Source organism: Empidonax traillii, unplaced genomic scaffold, assembly GCF_003031625.1.
Source record: "Empidonax traillii isolate 1590-97213 ecotype Southwest subspecies unplaced genomic scaffold, ASM303162v1 scaffold561:size787514, whole genome shotgun sequence".
In the NCBI taxonomy this organism is placed as follows: Eukaryota; Metazoa; Chordata; class Aves; order Passeriformes; family Tyrannidae; genus Empidonax; species Empidonax traillii.
This window is the reverse complement of record NW_020955754.1, coordinates 201,845-215,068: the sequence shown is the minus strand read 5'-3', so window position 1 is coordinate 215,068 and position 13,224 is coordinate 201,845. Positions and strand designations below refer to the sequence as shown.

Genomic DNA, 13,224 nt, shown 5'->3' with positions numbered 1-13,224 from the left:
GATATCTCCATTAGATGCCTCCTAATTAGGAGGGGCCCCAGGAGGTTAAGCTGGCGCCGCTGGCTGCTGGCTCTGTGGGCTCCCCAGGCAGGGATTGTGCTCAGAGACCCCCACAGAGTCCCTTGACTAAGGCCAAGGCCAGCTGTGCAGCCAGCTGTGCACTCCTGGGGGGCCCCAACTTTGATCTGTGAGGAGCTGGGGTGGTGCACAGGGCACTCAGAAGCCGTGGGTTGTGTTTCCAGGCTTCTCACCCTCTGGGGATCACGTCCGGGCAAGCTCCAGTTGTGCCCGCTCTAAATCTGAACTCGAACTGACTTTACCTTCTTGGATCTTAACCCGAGGAGAAAACATCTGGGCCTGAAGTGATTTTATTAAGTGCTGATTTCATCAGCAGAGGGGAAGAAAAGGAGAAAAAAAAAAAAAGGAGGAGACTTGCTGGCCAGTTGGATCAGCTCCCTGTAAACCCCTGAGGGCCACAGGGAGACAGGCAACTTGGAGAGTGGCAGCTGCAGGTTTGAGGTGGCCTTTGGTCCCCTCACATCTCACAGAGATGCTCAGTGGGGATTGAAACTCACTGGTTGCCTGAGAGAAAAAGCAGAAGAAATGATGGAGCAGGCAGAGAAAAGTAAAATCACCAATTGCCCTTTTTTCCCAGGAAAATACCAACCCACTTTAGGGCAACCCCTCCTGATGGAGCCATAGGGAGAGGTGTCACAGCTATGTCTGTCCTCAGCAGAGCCAAAAGGCTGACACTGCAGCGTCCCCAGGCCACGTGGCTCGTGGCACATGTGGCCTCTGAGGACCCACCAGTGATGCCACTGGGCTGAGAACGGCTCTTTCAGTGCATGTGTGATGGAGCTTTCGCACTGCTTAATTACCATCCCTCTGTGCTGAAGAAGTGGAGCGCTCAAAATACATTTCCAAGCAAAAAATCCCACAAGCCCTGACATACATAGGGGCTTATTGCAACAGCAAGTTGGTTTGGGCATTTCCCCCCCTTTTCTTCCCTTTTTGTTTGCCCCTGCCCCCACCCCCTCCTGCCTGTTCTTTCAGCTGACCACAGTTTTTCCAGGACAAATTTAGGTCTGGGCCACGTCCCACTCGTGTTTGGAAAGTCTGAGCAGCCTTGGCTGTGCTGCTGGGAGCGAGGAGAGAGGGCACATGGCCCATGGCAATTTTCAACTTAAAATAAAGAGAGCCAAATGCCAAAGAAAACCCAGATCTCGCTGAGATTTGGGACTGAGGGGTGGGCAGGAAGGCAAGGGGGTATCCCCTGGGTTTGTCTCAGCCAAAGAACTGTTTAAATTGAGCTGAGCTCCTCTGGGAGGAGTCTGGAAGGCTCACCTCGCCTCTTTCCTTCTCCGACAGAAAAGGGGCCTTTTCCCTGTGCCACGAGCCCCTTCGGCACTGCGCTGCGCTGAGGGGTTGTGCCAGCACGGACACGCGTCCCCCTCTGTCCTGTGACGGGACAAATCCCACCTGAAACCGACTCCTTGAGTTTGGCAAATGCAGAGCTTGGTTTTTTCCAGGAGTGACCCCACAGCCCCCACCACACTGATACCGTTCACCGGGGGTGCACTGGGAGCAGGCTGCACATATTTCGGAGGAATGCTGCTGGTCCGCCGGGCTGCTGGGGAGGTGAAGAGGTGGCTGGGGCACGGTCCGTAATTACCTATGTAAGGAGCAGCCGGCAAAGGCTGAAGGGCTTTTTAATTAGCAGCCAAAGGCAAAGCAGGATCCAACAGCAGGGAAGCTGAAGTCAGCAAAGTCAAGGTGGAAATCTGAGGGCAGCTTTTCCAGCGAGGGTAATTAAGTGCCGGAGAGAGCAGCGTGAGGCGTGAGGAATTGCCGTCATTCAAGGACCTTAAATCAAGGAGAGGAGTTTCCCCTGCAGGCACTGGCGCTCCCTCCATCCCTGCTTTGGCACTGCTCGGCAGGAGAGAGCAGCTGCCCTCAGACTGGTGAGCATGGGCACCCGCATCGCGGTGCAGGAGCATCCCCACTCGTTGCTAACACGCCAGGCAGGGAATTTAGAGGGGAAAAGGGGTGTTTTCCCACCTGACCTGAAAGCAGCCTGGCTGTCCTCATCGTGCCCTTTTGGCATGACAAGTTTCTCTGCCCGGGATTCAGCCTGATGTTTTGCCTGCACTGAGCTGGCATCCTGGGACACGGCACTGCCGGTGCTCCCACCCTGCCGGGGGAGAGCTGGCACTACTTGCTCAGTTTGGGCTGGAGCAGGGCTCCTTGTCTCCCATCTCCCGAGCTCCCAACACCCTCACTAGCAAGAGGTTGGGATTTAAGCCAAACCCACCCTTTCACTGCACAATAATTTAAAAATAAAGGATCAGGGAGCTAATCAGAGGTGGATGTGCTAATGAGAGGTTATCCTCCCGGAGCTGAATGTTTGGGATGGGGATGTCAGCAAAAAAAATCCCCATTTGGGGCTGGTTGGAAAGCAGCTCCGGCTCATACCAATTCTTTGACGTGGCCTTTCCTTTCCCAAAAATAAACAGGAACTGTCTGAAAAGCCCCTGTGTGGAGAGGAGCAGAATGGCCCAGAATAAATAAATACATGGAGAGCCTGGGTTGAGTTCATCCAGCCGGTCGTTCCCCACTGCCAGGGGTGGTGAAAGGATGAGGATGGAGCTTAAAACAGTTTGGTGGGGGTGAGAGCACATGGGGCTTTTTCTCCAATTGATGGGATTTTGGGGAAAATGCCGAAATTGCCTCCTTAAGCAGGAACCACCATGTCCCTCTTGCAGCATGGCTTTCCATTCTCCCCAAAGTACCCCCCACACCATCAACCTTTGAACTGATTTTAGTCACAGTTTAAGGGGAGGAAAAACCCCTGTTTGGGTTTATTTACAGCGCAAAATGGAAAGAAGTTTCACATTTCTGCTTTTAGGGTCAGGTTTTTAGTGCCCCAGTACTTTTGCCGTGCTTTGTCCCCCATTTGCCCCACTCAAACCACAGCAAAAATCATCCCACCAGCACGGGAGTAACGACACGGCAGGGGCGTGGAGCCAGAGCGAGCCGCCAGACACGCTCCGTGTTCATGAATGTTATCAGGATGATGAATTAAATATGAATTTTGTTTCAGGCATAACTTCAAAATCACCAAGAGACCCCAACGAGCTTCTGTTGCATAAACGCTCGGCGTGTTCCTCAACGCGGCTGTTCAGCTCCCTTGGACATAAGTGTTGGGATGGGAAGGGATCGAGTGTTTCTCTGGTTTGGAAAGCAGGGATGCCTCTCCTCTGCCTTTTTTGGGAATGTACTGACATTTTTTAGCTGACTGAGTTCGTGCTCCGGGGTGCTGGGGCATTTCCTGCTGGAGAAGCGTCATCTCTATGCCTGTTGGCTCTGGTTTATCAGTCTTTCATGTCCTGTCAGTGCTGTCTGGTGACTGACAGCTGTCAAGACATGGCTGAAAGAAGCCCATTGGTTCTTTAATTTACTCTCACCATCTTCAGTTTGAAATGAAAAATTAGGAAAAAAAAAATCTCTGAAATGGAGAAAGAATTAAAAATCCAAGTTTCTGTCCTGAAGGTTTTGGCTGTATTGCCCCCGACCACTGCTTGGGGCTGTCTCACACTTGGCTTTGACCTTACTGCAATACCCGCTGCCTGCTGAACCGTGGAAGGCTGAGTAGCTCCATCCCTCTGGGGCTGGAAAACATGAGCCATAAGGTAACTCACCTCACCTGTGGGAACCTCTCCCTGAGGCAGTAGGGATGGTAAAGGCTCCTTCCCTGCTCCAAAACAGTCAGGGGATGCTCCAGGCCACCAACATATATTTCTCGTGCAATTTAAAAGCTTTTTGAAATTTCATGAAAGAAAAGCAACTGTTGCCACCGAGGGCACGGAGCGGCAATTGCTGTGCAGACACCCAGCCCAGCGGCTGCTGCCAACAGGTTCATCTCAGCACAGGTTGATGGCTTGGCTCCCCTTCCCCCAGCTTCCCTGAAAAAACTGGAAATGGGATTAAACCCCATTGCTGCTGCTGCAAAACAGAAGGAGTGATTTCTTTTCCCCACGAGGGAAGGTACTGGAGTCAACCAGCAGCTTTAGCAGGACTGTGATGGAGTGAGCAGTGGTTTGAAGCCTTAGGGTAGCAGCAACCCTGAGCCTTCAGCCCCACCCACGGTGACACCTCAGGGTCCTTCAGACCCAGGGGACACTTGGGTAACAAGGGGTGTTTCCATGGCTGGCAGGACTGTCCAGCACAGGGAGATGACGCCCGCCTTTCCTCTGCACCCTGGGTAGGGCAGCTTTCCATGTGCTGTTTTGGCATTATTTTGCCTGTTGTTCCCTCCCCCCTCCAAAGCTCCTGGTTTCCAGTCCAAGGGACCATCCCCAACAATCCACAACCACACACTGATGGTTTGTTTGCTTGGGTTTTTTTCCCCCAAACCCTCACATCTGCCCCAGGAAAAGGTGGTTCCTCCGAGGCACCATCACCACAGGGCTGGCCAAAAGTGACATTTCTGGAGAATACATAAAGGCTGAGTCAGTGGTTTCTCAAAGAGTTTTATTAAATGAAAAAGGAGCAGTAACAAACTATCTCTTGTGGGTAACAATAACAAACCATCTCGGTTCAGTTCAATTCCCTGACTCAGGGGCAGCACCCAGTGCTGGATCTCAGCTCGCCTGTAAACGACGACTCGGAGGTTCAAAAGCCTTTGCAGATGCAGAGGCTTGAAGACCCTGGGGAGGAAGAGCCTTGTGCTCAGCCCAAACTTTGCTTTTAAGGGTGAAAGCTGCAGTGCTGGGTCCAAGTGACCTTCACTTGATTTGCCGGTGCTTCCTGAGCTCAGAAAAATCATCGTGGTCACCTCCGGAAGAGCCTCCTGGTCTCCCTTCCTGGTTTATTCCTACAAAAGCTCTTCACAGGGATTACCATCTCTAGCTGCTGTGGAGTGGCTTGGCATACACAGGCTCCATGAGGTCGTAAACCAGGAGCAGGAACAGGCACCCCAGGAAGAGCAGGCTCGTCACAGCCAGGAGGACAAAGCGGCCGATGAGGAAGGTGTCCACGATCTGGAGGGAACAGAAGCACAAAGATCCCAGCACAAGTCATAGCCCCAGTCTGCACCTGGAGCCTGGAGGGAGCACGTCACAGCCTGGAAAAGAGAACCTATGGGGGTCCCCCAGATTTCTCTCCTTGCTTCTCATCCTTGGCACGGGTGCCTTCTGTGGGATGAGCGACAGGAATCTCTGCAAAATGCCAGTTGTGGGAATGTTAATGTGGAGCAGCACGGTACTGAGCACAGGGGAGAGACACGAGTCAAGCCCTGGAGCACCTCTCCCCACTTACAAACCTCCGGCCCTGATTCCCTTTTAGAAGGGAAATAGTGGGGAAAAAAAAAAAAAAGACATTAAAAAAAGAAGCTACAGCAGCAAGGCAAGACACAAAGAGAAGCCAACAGCGAGGAGGCTGGTTACAAAATCCCTCTCTCTGCTCCCGAGACCCCCCAGAGCTTTGCTGAGCGCCGGCTCAGCTTTATCCATCACATTAGCACATGCTCAGCCTTGGTGCTGCTGCAGAGACAGTCTCTGGTGAGCGAAGTGCTGGCTCCTTCGGCACGTTTCACTTTTTAATTAGCCAATTAGCAGAGTTTCGGTGCAGAAAGCCCAGGTCATGTATTATTGATAGGCAGGGCAGGTCCAGTCCAACTGAAGATCCATAAAAAAAAAAAAAAAAGCTTTCCAATTGTGTTCACCTCCCAGGCACAAACACGCGCTGGGCTGCCCTTCATCTCGCTCTCACCCTTCACACAGGCAGGTCACACGCAGCACAGAGAGAAGAAAAGAACCTTGCAAGTATCTTTTAGTAGGGATTTACACGGATCAAAATCCAGAAGAGCAATAATTAACGTGCATTAATAATAGAACAGAGGAAACAGCACCTGAAAGGCCACAAAACTTTGAGTATTCAGAGCCCATAGAGCTCTGGGAGAGCTCAAGGCAGCATGATGGAACTCCAGGTTGGGGGAGATCCCTGTGCCTGAAAACACAGATGGCTCCATGCTCGAGTACGGCAATAACATACAAAGGGAGCTGAAGAGCAGTTATTTGGCTTAAACAGAAATCAGAGCTGGGGCAAAGTGAAAGGCTGCAGAATTGGAACGAAAATTACAAGGAAAGGGGACGGAGAGGGGGAGCGGGGGTGTTGGAGCTGGGAGGGACCAAAGCGGGGGTGTGATCGCTGGGCGGAGCCCCTGGGAGCCGAACCCCACAGGTCAGGTGGAACAAGGCGTAAATCATGGATTTAGTCAGAGAACTTGAAAAGACAGCGGCCCCAGGAGGCACGCAGCTTATGCCAGCCAGAGACTGTGCCAGAGGAGGAAACCAAAAAGGCAGCGCAGGGCCATTCCCAGGGCCTCGGGGCATCCTTGAAGCCCATCCTTGGATAAAGAACCATTCCCAGGGTTTCAGGATGGCCTCATCCCTGGGGCAAAGGCACATCTGGGGCCATTCCCAAGGTAAAGGCCCATCCTCGGGGCCGCAGGGCAGCAGTCAGGGCCACGCATGAGGTGAAGGCACATCTGCGGCGCCCATCCCGGAGCCCGTCCCTGGGGCAGAGGCACATCCCCGGGGCATCGCCCCCCCGCTCCCGGGCCCGCCCGGCCGCTCGGGCCCGGGCTCACCTCCTCGGCGCTGGCCGGGGCCGGGCTCTCGCCCTCGCGGGGGAAGAGCAGCAGTGCGGCCGTGAGCGCGGCGGCTCCGAGCACCACTGGCACCGCGGCGACCCTGCGGGGAGAGCGGAGAACGGCGGGGCGGGCTCAGCACCGGGCCGGCCCGTCCCCCCTCCCCCCTCCCCGCGGCTCAGCGGGCCCGTCCCGCCCCGTCTCCGCAGCTCACCGGGCGCGGCCGGCGCGGGCCAGCGCCGTCCCGAGCAGCAGCGCCATGGCCCAGAGCAGCAGCAGCGCCAGCACCCCCGGCCCCACGCCCAGCGCGCCCGCCATGCCGCGCCGCCACTTCTGCCTAGCAACCGCACCGCCCCGGCCAATCAGCGCCGCCCGACGCGCACCTTGAGCTACCTATTGGCTGAGGGGCGGTGAGCGGGGGCGTGACCGCAGCTTTTCCCGCCCCGCATGACGCGCTTTCGGCGCTTCCCATTGGTTGAGGGGCGGGGCAGGGGGCGGGACCGGCGCCTTTCCCGCGCTGCCGGGGGCGCACAGGACCGGTCCCGATCCTGATCCCAGTCCCGCTCCTGGTCCAGTCCTACTGAAACCAGTCCTTGTTGAACCCCAGTCTTTCTTGGCGTCATGGAACGCCCAGTACTCCTCGCTTCAGCCGCCCTTCGTCCCGCGGCTGTGGCCCCCAGCCCGGAGCTCCGAGCTGCTCCCGGAGGAACTGGAGTTCCTCTCCGCTCCCGGTGCAGGCGGGTTAGTGCTTGGTTGCCCAAGCTCGTGCCCACCTCGCTGCGGGGAGCGCCTCCGAACACACTTTCGCCCTCAAAATATTTAGAGCCAAAATCAGGCAGATTAGGTTAATACAGTAATGCAGACATGGGGACGACCAACAGGGTTTTGGAACAGTCATGCTCTGGGTCCGAGGCCAGCCAAGCCAAACCACAGGGGTTTGTCAATGCTCTGAGCATTTTTTTTTAGTATCAAGGCAAGAGAAATTTCTATTTAAATCAGTTTTTCAGCCTGTTTATAAACCCTGCCTCTTCACCATCTCATCTTGCCCATCAGTCCCTGGCCAGTGTGGTTTGATGAGTGACTTTATCATAGAATCCCAGAATCCCAGAAGGGTTTGGGTTGGAATCTTAAAGACCATTTTATTCCAACCCCAGGCACTCAGTGCTCAACTAAACCTAAAAAACCCAAACACTGATATATGCCCTTTTTCCCCTCAACTGCTTGAAGTCTGACGATACTTTGGATGCACAGAATGTCACCCAGGTGCCGTTTTCTGTCACTCCTTGCAATGGGAGGAATAAACGAGCGGTTAATTACGCTGTGCTGCACCGACCTGCCTCTCCCTGCGATGAAATCAGAGTCGCCGGCGTGACACCAACCGCCTCAGCAAACAGAGCACAGACTGTTTCCGACACCTGCCTTTACTTGGCATCGAGTAGGAACTGGCTGCCAACATATTAAAAGTGTATGTTTGATAGCAAACTCCTTCCTGCTCCACCTTGTGCTGTTAATCCCCCTAGGCAAGTTTTTTTCCCCTCTGCAAACCCCACATTGCTGATGTCCATCTTCTCTATTATTTCCCAAGCTTCCTGCTCCTGTTGGCAAGAAGGAATTACAGATTTGCTCCTATTGTTTGGGAATCTTCCCTTGCTTTTCTCTATTTTGCTATTTCTTTGCATCTCCCAGTAGTTTGTAAAATCCCAAATTTCTTTTTCACAACCCTGTTTTCAGCTGGAACCTTCTTTTTCTGCCATTCCTCTTCTGTCTTTTGACTTTCCATCTCAAAGTGATAATTTTTGTCCATCAGCAAATGAGGCTTTTCATTTTTCTCACTTATTTTTCTCTTCTACCTTTTATTCACAGCTTTCCAATAGCCTCTTTAACTTCTTCCTGTATTGACCAGATCTTTATTTCTTATGTCCATCTCCTGGTAGTTTCTTGATGCTCGCAATGACAACATTAAGCCAGTTCAGGAGGTTGCAGCAGGGAACATGAATCATCCAGCTATTAAGCCCACTGATGGACTGCACCACATCCCAGGTATTTGGCCAAAGGTTGAAGAATAAATCCAATACACACTCCAGCAACAACATCCAGGGGCCAGGTTTGAGATGTGCTGCTTGTTGGTTTCAATCCCACCATCAAAGCTGGGCCCATGGTAACTCAAGCATTAAGAGTTGGATTTGAAATGATGTGCAACAGCTCCAAAATGCCTATATATTTATCCCTATAATGTTTATTCATAGGGATATAAATAATATATATAGATATATATATATCCCTATTATATTTATTTGCATGGTCCACAGGGTACCACAGCAGGATTATGGTTTCTTTGAGCACAGAGGAAGCAAGTGGCAAATCCACAGCTAAGGGACTGGGAGAAGGTACCTGGGAAAATCAACCTCATTGGTGTGGCATTTCCAAGCACAACCTTCATTAGAGATTTCTTCATCCTATCTGCAACAAAACTCATCATCCTAAACACATCCCTCTTCTGCATCTCAGCCTCCCCCCGACATTAGAAATGCCTGGCTGGGGATTTGCCTTATGGACTGCTCTGGCAGCTGGTCAGTTGAATGCAAAGATCAGATTTTATGGCCAAAGAATTGTTTCCTGCTGGCCTAAAATAACTTTTCCTTCCATCTTTTACCTGCTGGGACTTGGTCCCATTTGCTCTTTGTATCAGAGCTGCGCTGCACCTGGAAAAAAAAGGTAATAGAAAGAAGGAGAAAGGCAATGCTGAATATAAAAGGTAAATTTAAAAATGTAGGAAAGCACTAGAAATTGAGGATTTTCGTGTTATTTGCAGGACTCTAGGAGAAACTTCATATTTGTGGTGTCTTTTTTCTAGGACAGTTGTTGCTGTGGGGTGTTTGGTGGTATCAGAGGTCCAAGTCTCTCAAGACTTTTGACTTGCACCACGTGACATTTGCATCCAAATCCTTTTGCTGGGGCCAGGACCAATGACAAGTGGTATGGTAACGATCAATTCCAGCTCCACTGTGTTTGATAGCAATAATTTAGGGATCATAAAGCCTTTCCTGGCAAGGCTCTCAAGGAATACCGTGCTTTAAACAAGGAGAAACGGATCATCCAGGTGCTGTTGGACACTCATGGCCCAGAAAACCCAATGCAAAGGATTTATTTGGACATAAATGATTCAGTGTTCTCCAGTGCTGAGGAATGATTTTCAGGAGGCTGCATCACTGCAGGTAATTTTTTCCCAAGGGAAAAATCAGGGAATTGTGGCATTTCTTGGCAAAGGCATGACAAAGATCCTGATGGTGGAATTGTAGGAAATCGGCTTGGCATAGAGATGCACTTAATGCTGAGGCTAATTAAATGCTTGGCCCAGGAGGATGGAGAGGTGACCTTCCTTCAAGGCCTGCAAGACAGGATCATATGGATCGAAGCTCTTTTGTAGGACACCTCTCAAGGAGCAGGTCCTGGAAATGGAGTGGATTTGGGTCAAGATGCCCTTTTTTGGATTAGAACCTGCAAGTGCATCAAGCCCAGCTCATCCTGGTGGCCAAAATAACCAGCATGGCCCACAATCAAATGATAATGAAGAATTGAGAAGTGCTGTGTGGGGGAACTGATTTAAAACTCTTCGCGCAGTCGTAAAACTCCCAGTTTTATGGCTGGAGCTCCTCGACGCCACAATATTAGAATTAAAAAGAAACAGGCGTTGATGCAAGCAAGAAAATATTCTGCTCCTGATTTAAAGACTGGCGAATTGCTAAATATTTTTATTAGCAGCAAATTTGCAGCTTGCTGGAACTAATTTCACGCCCAGTAGATATGGAGCTTAAGCTGGGAATGGCGTTAAATTACTCTCTTGTAAAGGTGTTTAAGCCTTGTGATGGGGATCTGTTGGGTGGTGGGGACCTGGCTGGGGACCCCCTTTTTGAGGGGGACTCCTTGTGGGTTGGGAGCCCCGGGATGGCAGTCAGGGCAAACAGATGCAAAACACATCATTTTCAATCTTGGCATGACAGAAACCACCAGTCCCTCTCATTTTAATAAATTTGTTCCTGGGGGTTTGGTGCAAACCAGAGTGATCGTGGGGCCCTGAGGTCCTCCAGCCCAGAAAGATGTTATTTATATTTTAGAGATTTTTTTGCCATATTTTGGAGGTTGGTTGGTATATTGGTCAATTTTGTTAGGTTTTAAATTTATTTAATGAATATTAAAATTGTATTTAATGGATTTAGAAAAAAATTTAATTGAATTTAATTGATTTTTTTTTATTTAGGACATTCCAGGTTTAATTAATTTAAGAGATCAGTAGAAGTGGGAACAACTGTATCCCTGAGTATCACTTGCCCTCCATGCTCATTTTTTCCATGTTTTCTTTGTCAGCTGGAGGTTTTACTCCTTGCCAATGGTTTTCCAGCCCAAATCCCTCCCTCCTCCTTCTGCAAAGCCTATGAGTGGTCCAGGAGCCACCCAACTTAATGCAGGAGAAAAACCCACCCCATTTCAGTTTGTCCCGATACAAACTGGGACAGGTGCAGGGATGGGGTCAGAGGTTGTGGAGCTGGAGAAAGCAAAGTGAAGGCGTTGAGAGGATCCTGTTACTCCTCTAAAAATACCACCAGGAGGGTGGCAGTGGTAAACAAGAGCTATTTAAATCCCTCAGTCCACTTTTTGTGATGGCAAAACATGAGGTTAAATAGTTCTCCCTGACTGACTCGGAGGACACATACGGCTGAGAAGAACCGAGTTGCCCTTTCCCAAAAAGAAATCCCCCTCCTGAAAAAAGAAAGTTAAAAGAATAGGAAAGGGCTAGTAATGGCTCCAGTGGGGATACAGCTCTCTCTCACAGGAACCCACTTCAGATTATCTTTCTCTTGCTGATGGCAGAAATCAATTTTAATCGTCCTGACGGGAAATGAGGATGTAAGACTTCAAACAGAACAAATCCTGCAACACTCAAAAAATAATAAAATGGGATATGAAGTCACTTTTCAAATGAAAAAAAAATCCCATCCCAGCAAGAGGAGATGCCTCTAAAAGCCCCAAAAGGCCCTGCTTGGTGGGAGGTGGAGGAGAGAAAGCATTTCCCATTGTGGGATGAGTTTGACCTCAACCAAGAAGCACTTGGAGAAGGTGGATGGAGGGAGGAAGACAGGGTGTCTCTGTCATCACCTCTTATGATTTCTATCACTCCCAAGTGGGAGGAAGTTGGTAATCTTTTGGTTTTGGTGACTTGTTATACTAAATGGAACTTCAATTAAGTTTAATTAATTTGTAGGTTGGTGCAATTAAGTTTTTTGATATTTGTCTCTCTGAAGTTCAAGCAACTGCAGTGGTTTCCATAAAGCACCTGTATAAAGGTTGTATAAGTATCTCCTGGGAATGCTTAAATGTCACCATGCCCACGTGGGGTATCCCCGTGGTGTCAACCACCCCTGGGTGATACTGCAGCAAAATCTCTTCCAGCCAAGGAGAGGAAGGAGGAGACAAACCATCTGAGAGATTTCAGTAGGACTGTAGAGCCCTCCCTGTGTGCTGCAAGGGATGGAGCAGAGGCAAAGTGAAAAGAAAGAGGTAAAGAATCCATGGAAAATGAGTTTAAGAAGGCTCAGCTGAAAAAGAAAGATAAGAGCAGGGTTGGGGGAGACACTAAAAATTAAAATTTGCTTTTATAATGGCATTCCTGAGGGTTCTAAAGCCCACAGTGAGGGCTTTAGGAATTTTTCTATTTTTTTCCAAGGAATTTCTATTTCCCATATGTTCCTCTGGGAGATGCTATTTCCCATCAATCTTAGCCTGAAAGGATATCAATACAGGACCCCTTTGTGTCATCACTTTTAGAAACCTCGGCCTTTACCTGCATCAACCTCTTCCTCCCTCCAACCCCCAAGTTTTCAGGCTGGGAACCAAGGAGCCATAACGAAACCCACGACACTTCACGTTAAGTGGCTCATCATCCTCTGGCATTCCCCGTAATGGCATTAATCACTGGCCGCTCATTAGACTTTAATGTGCCCCTAATATGTTCATCCATCGTAATTCCATCACAATTGAGGGCTCGATGATAATGCCTCCTTACTGGAAAGGGTTGGGCCGCGGCAACGTCCGTCCGTGGTGGGATGTTGGGTGACTGAGAGCAACCAACAACTGCTGAAATAGCCCAAATTTATTGCTGAGGCTCCTGGGACTTTCAGGAAGGTGTTTTGTTTTTTTTTTTTTTCCTTGGCAGCCAAGTGTGTTTGCAGTTTTCATTCAGGTTTTCTCCTTGGCTCCTTGCAACACCTTTGCTCTCACCCTTTTTCATTTGACATATATCGATTTTTTTTCCCCTCCTGTTCCCCAGGTAGCAGCTTGGAAATTGTGTTGCTGTTGTTGTTGTTCTAAAAAAATTTAATTTCCTTCCCTATTTGTGTGTGACAGTGGGAAAATTAGTTGTGGTGGGACCTGGCTGGACCTGGATGTTGCAAGGTCAAAGTTTCCTTCAAAAATGTCACAGTGTTTGCCTTAAAGCTCTCCTCTCCCTGACTCCTGAGATGTGGTTTTTTGTATACTCAAATTAAATTTTGGATTTTCACACACCTCAGGCTCATCAG

At 50.0% G+C, this 13,224-nt stretch overlaps 1 protein-coding gene across 1 annotated transcript; it reads right to left on the bottom strand.

The window, feature by feature from the left end:
* Nucleotides 1–4,516: 4,516 nt before the first annotated feature.
* Nucleotides 4,517–6,967, bottom strand: TMEM218 (transmembrane protein 218). The gene is made up of 3 exons (XM_027897824.1): nucleotides 6,864–6,967; nucleotides 6,650–6,752; nucleotides 4,517–5,039 (listed from the first exon to the last, which is right to left on the bottom strand). The coding sequence occupies exons 1-3, from the start codon at nucleotides 6,965–6,967 to the stop codon at nucleotides 4,905–4,907; spliced, it is 342 nt and encodes a 113-aa protein (XP_027753625.1). The 3' UTR covers nucleotides 4,517–4,904.
* Between the last annotated feature and the right edge of the window lie 6,257 nt (nucleotides 6,968–13,224).

Bases quoted from the DNA above. Each gene is read 5' to 3' on its own strand.
- TMEM218 (XM_027897824.1), bottom strand. From the start codon at position 6,967: ATGGCGGGCGCGCTGGGCGTGGGGCCGGGGGTGCTGGCGCTGCTGCTG. The intron at 6,753-6,863 runs GTGAGCTGCGGA...CTCTCCCCGCAG, and splicing joins GCCCGCGCCGGCCGCGCCCG to GGTCGCCGCGGTGCCAGTGG. The intron at 5,040-6,649 runs GTGAGCCCGGGC...TGTTCCCTCCAG, and splicing joins CCCCGGCCAGCGCCGAGGAG to ATCGTGGACACCTTCCTCAT.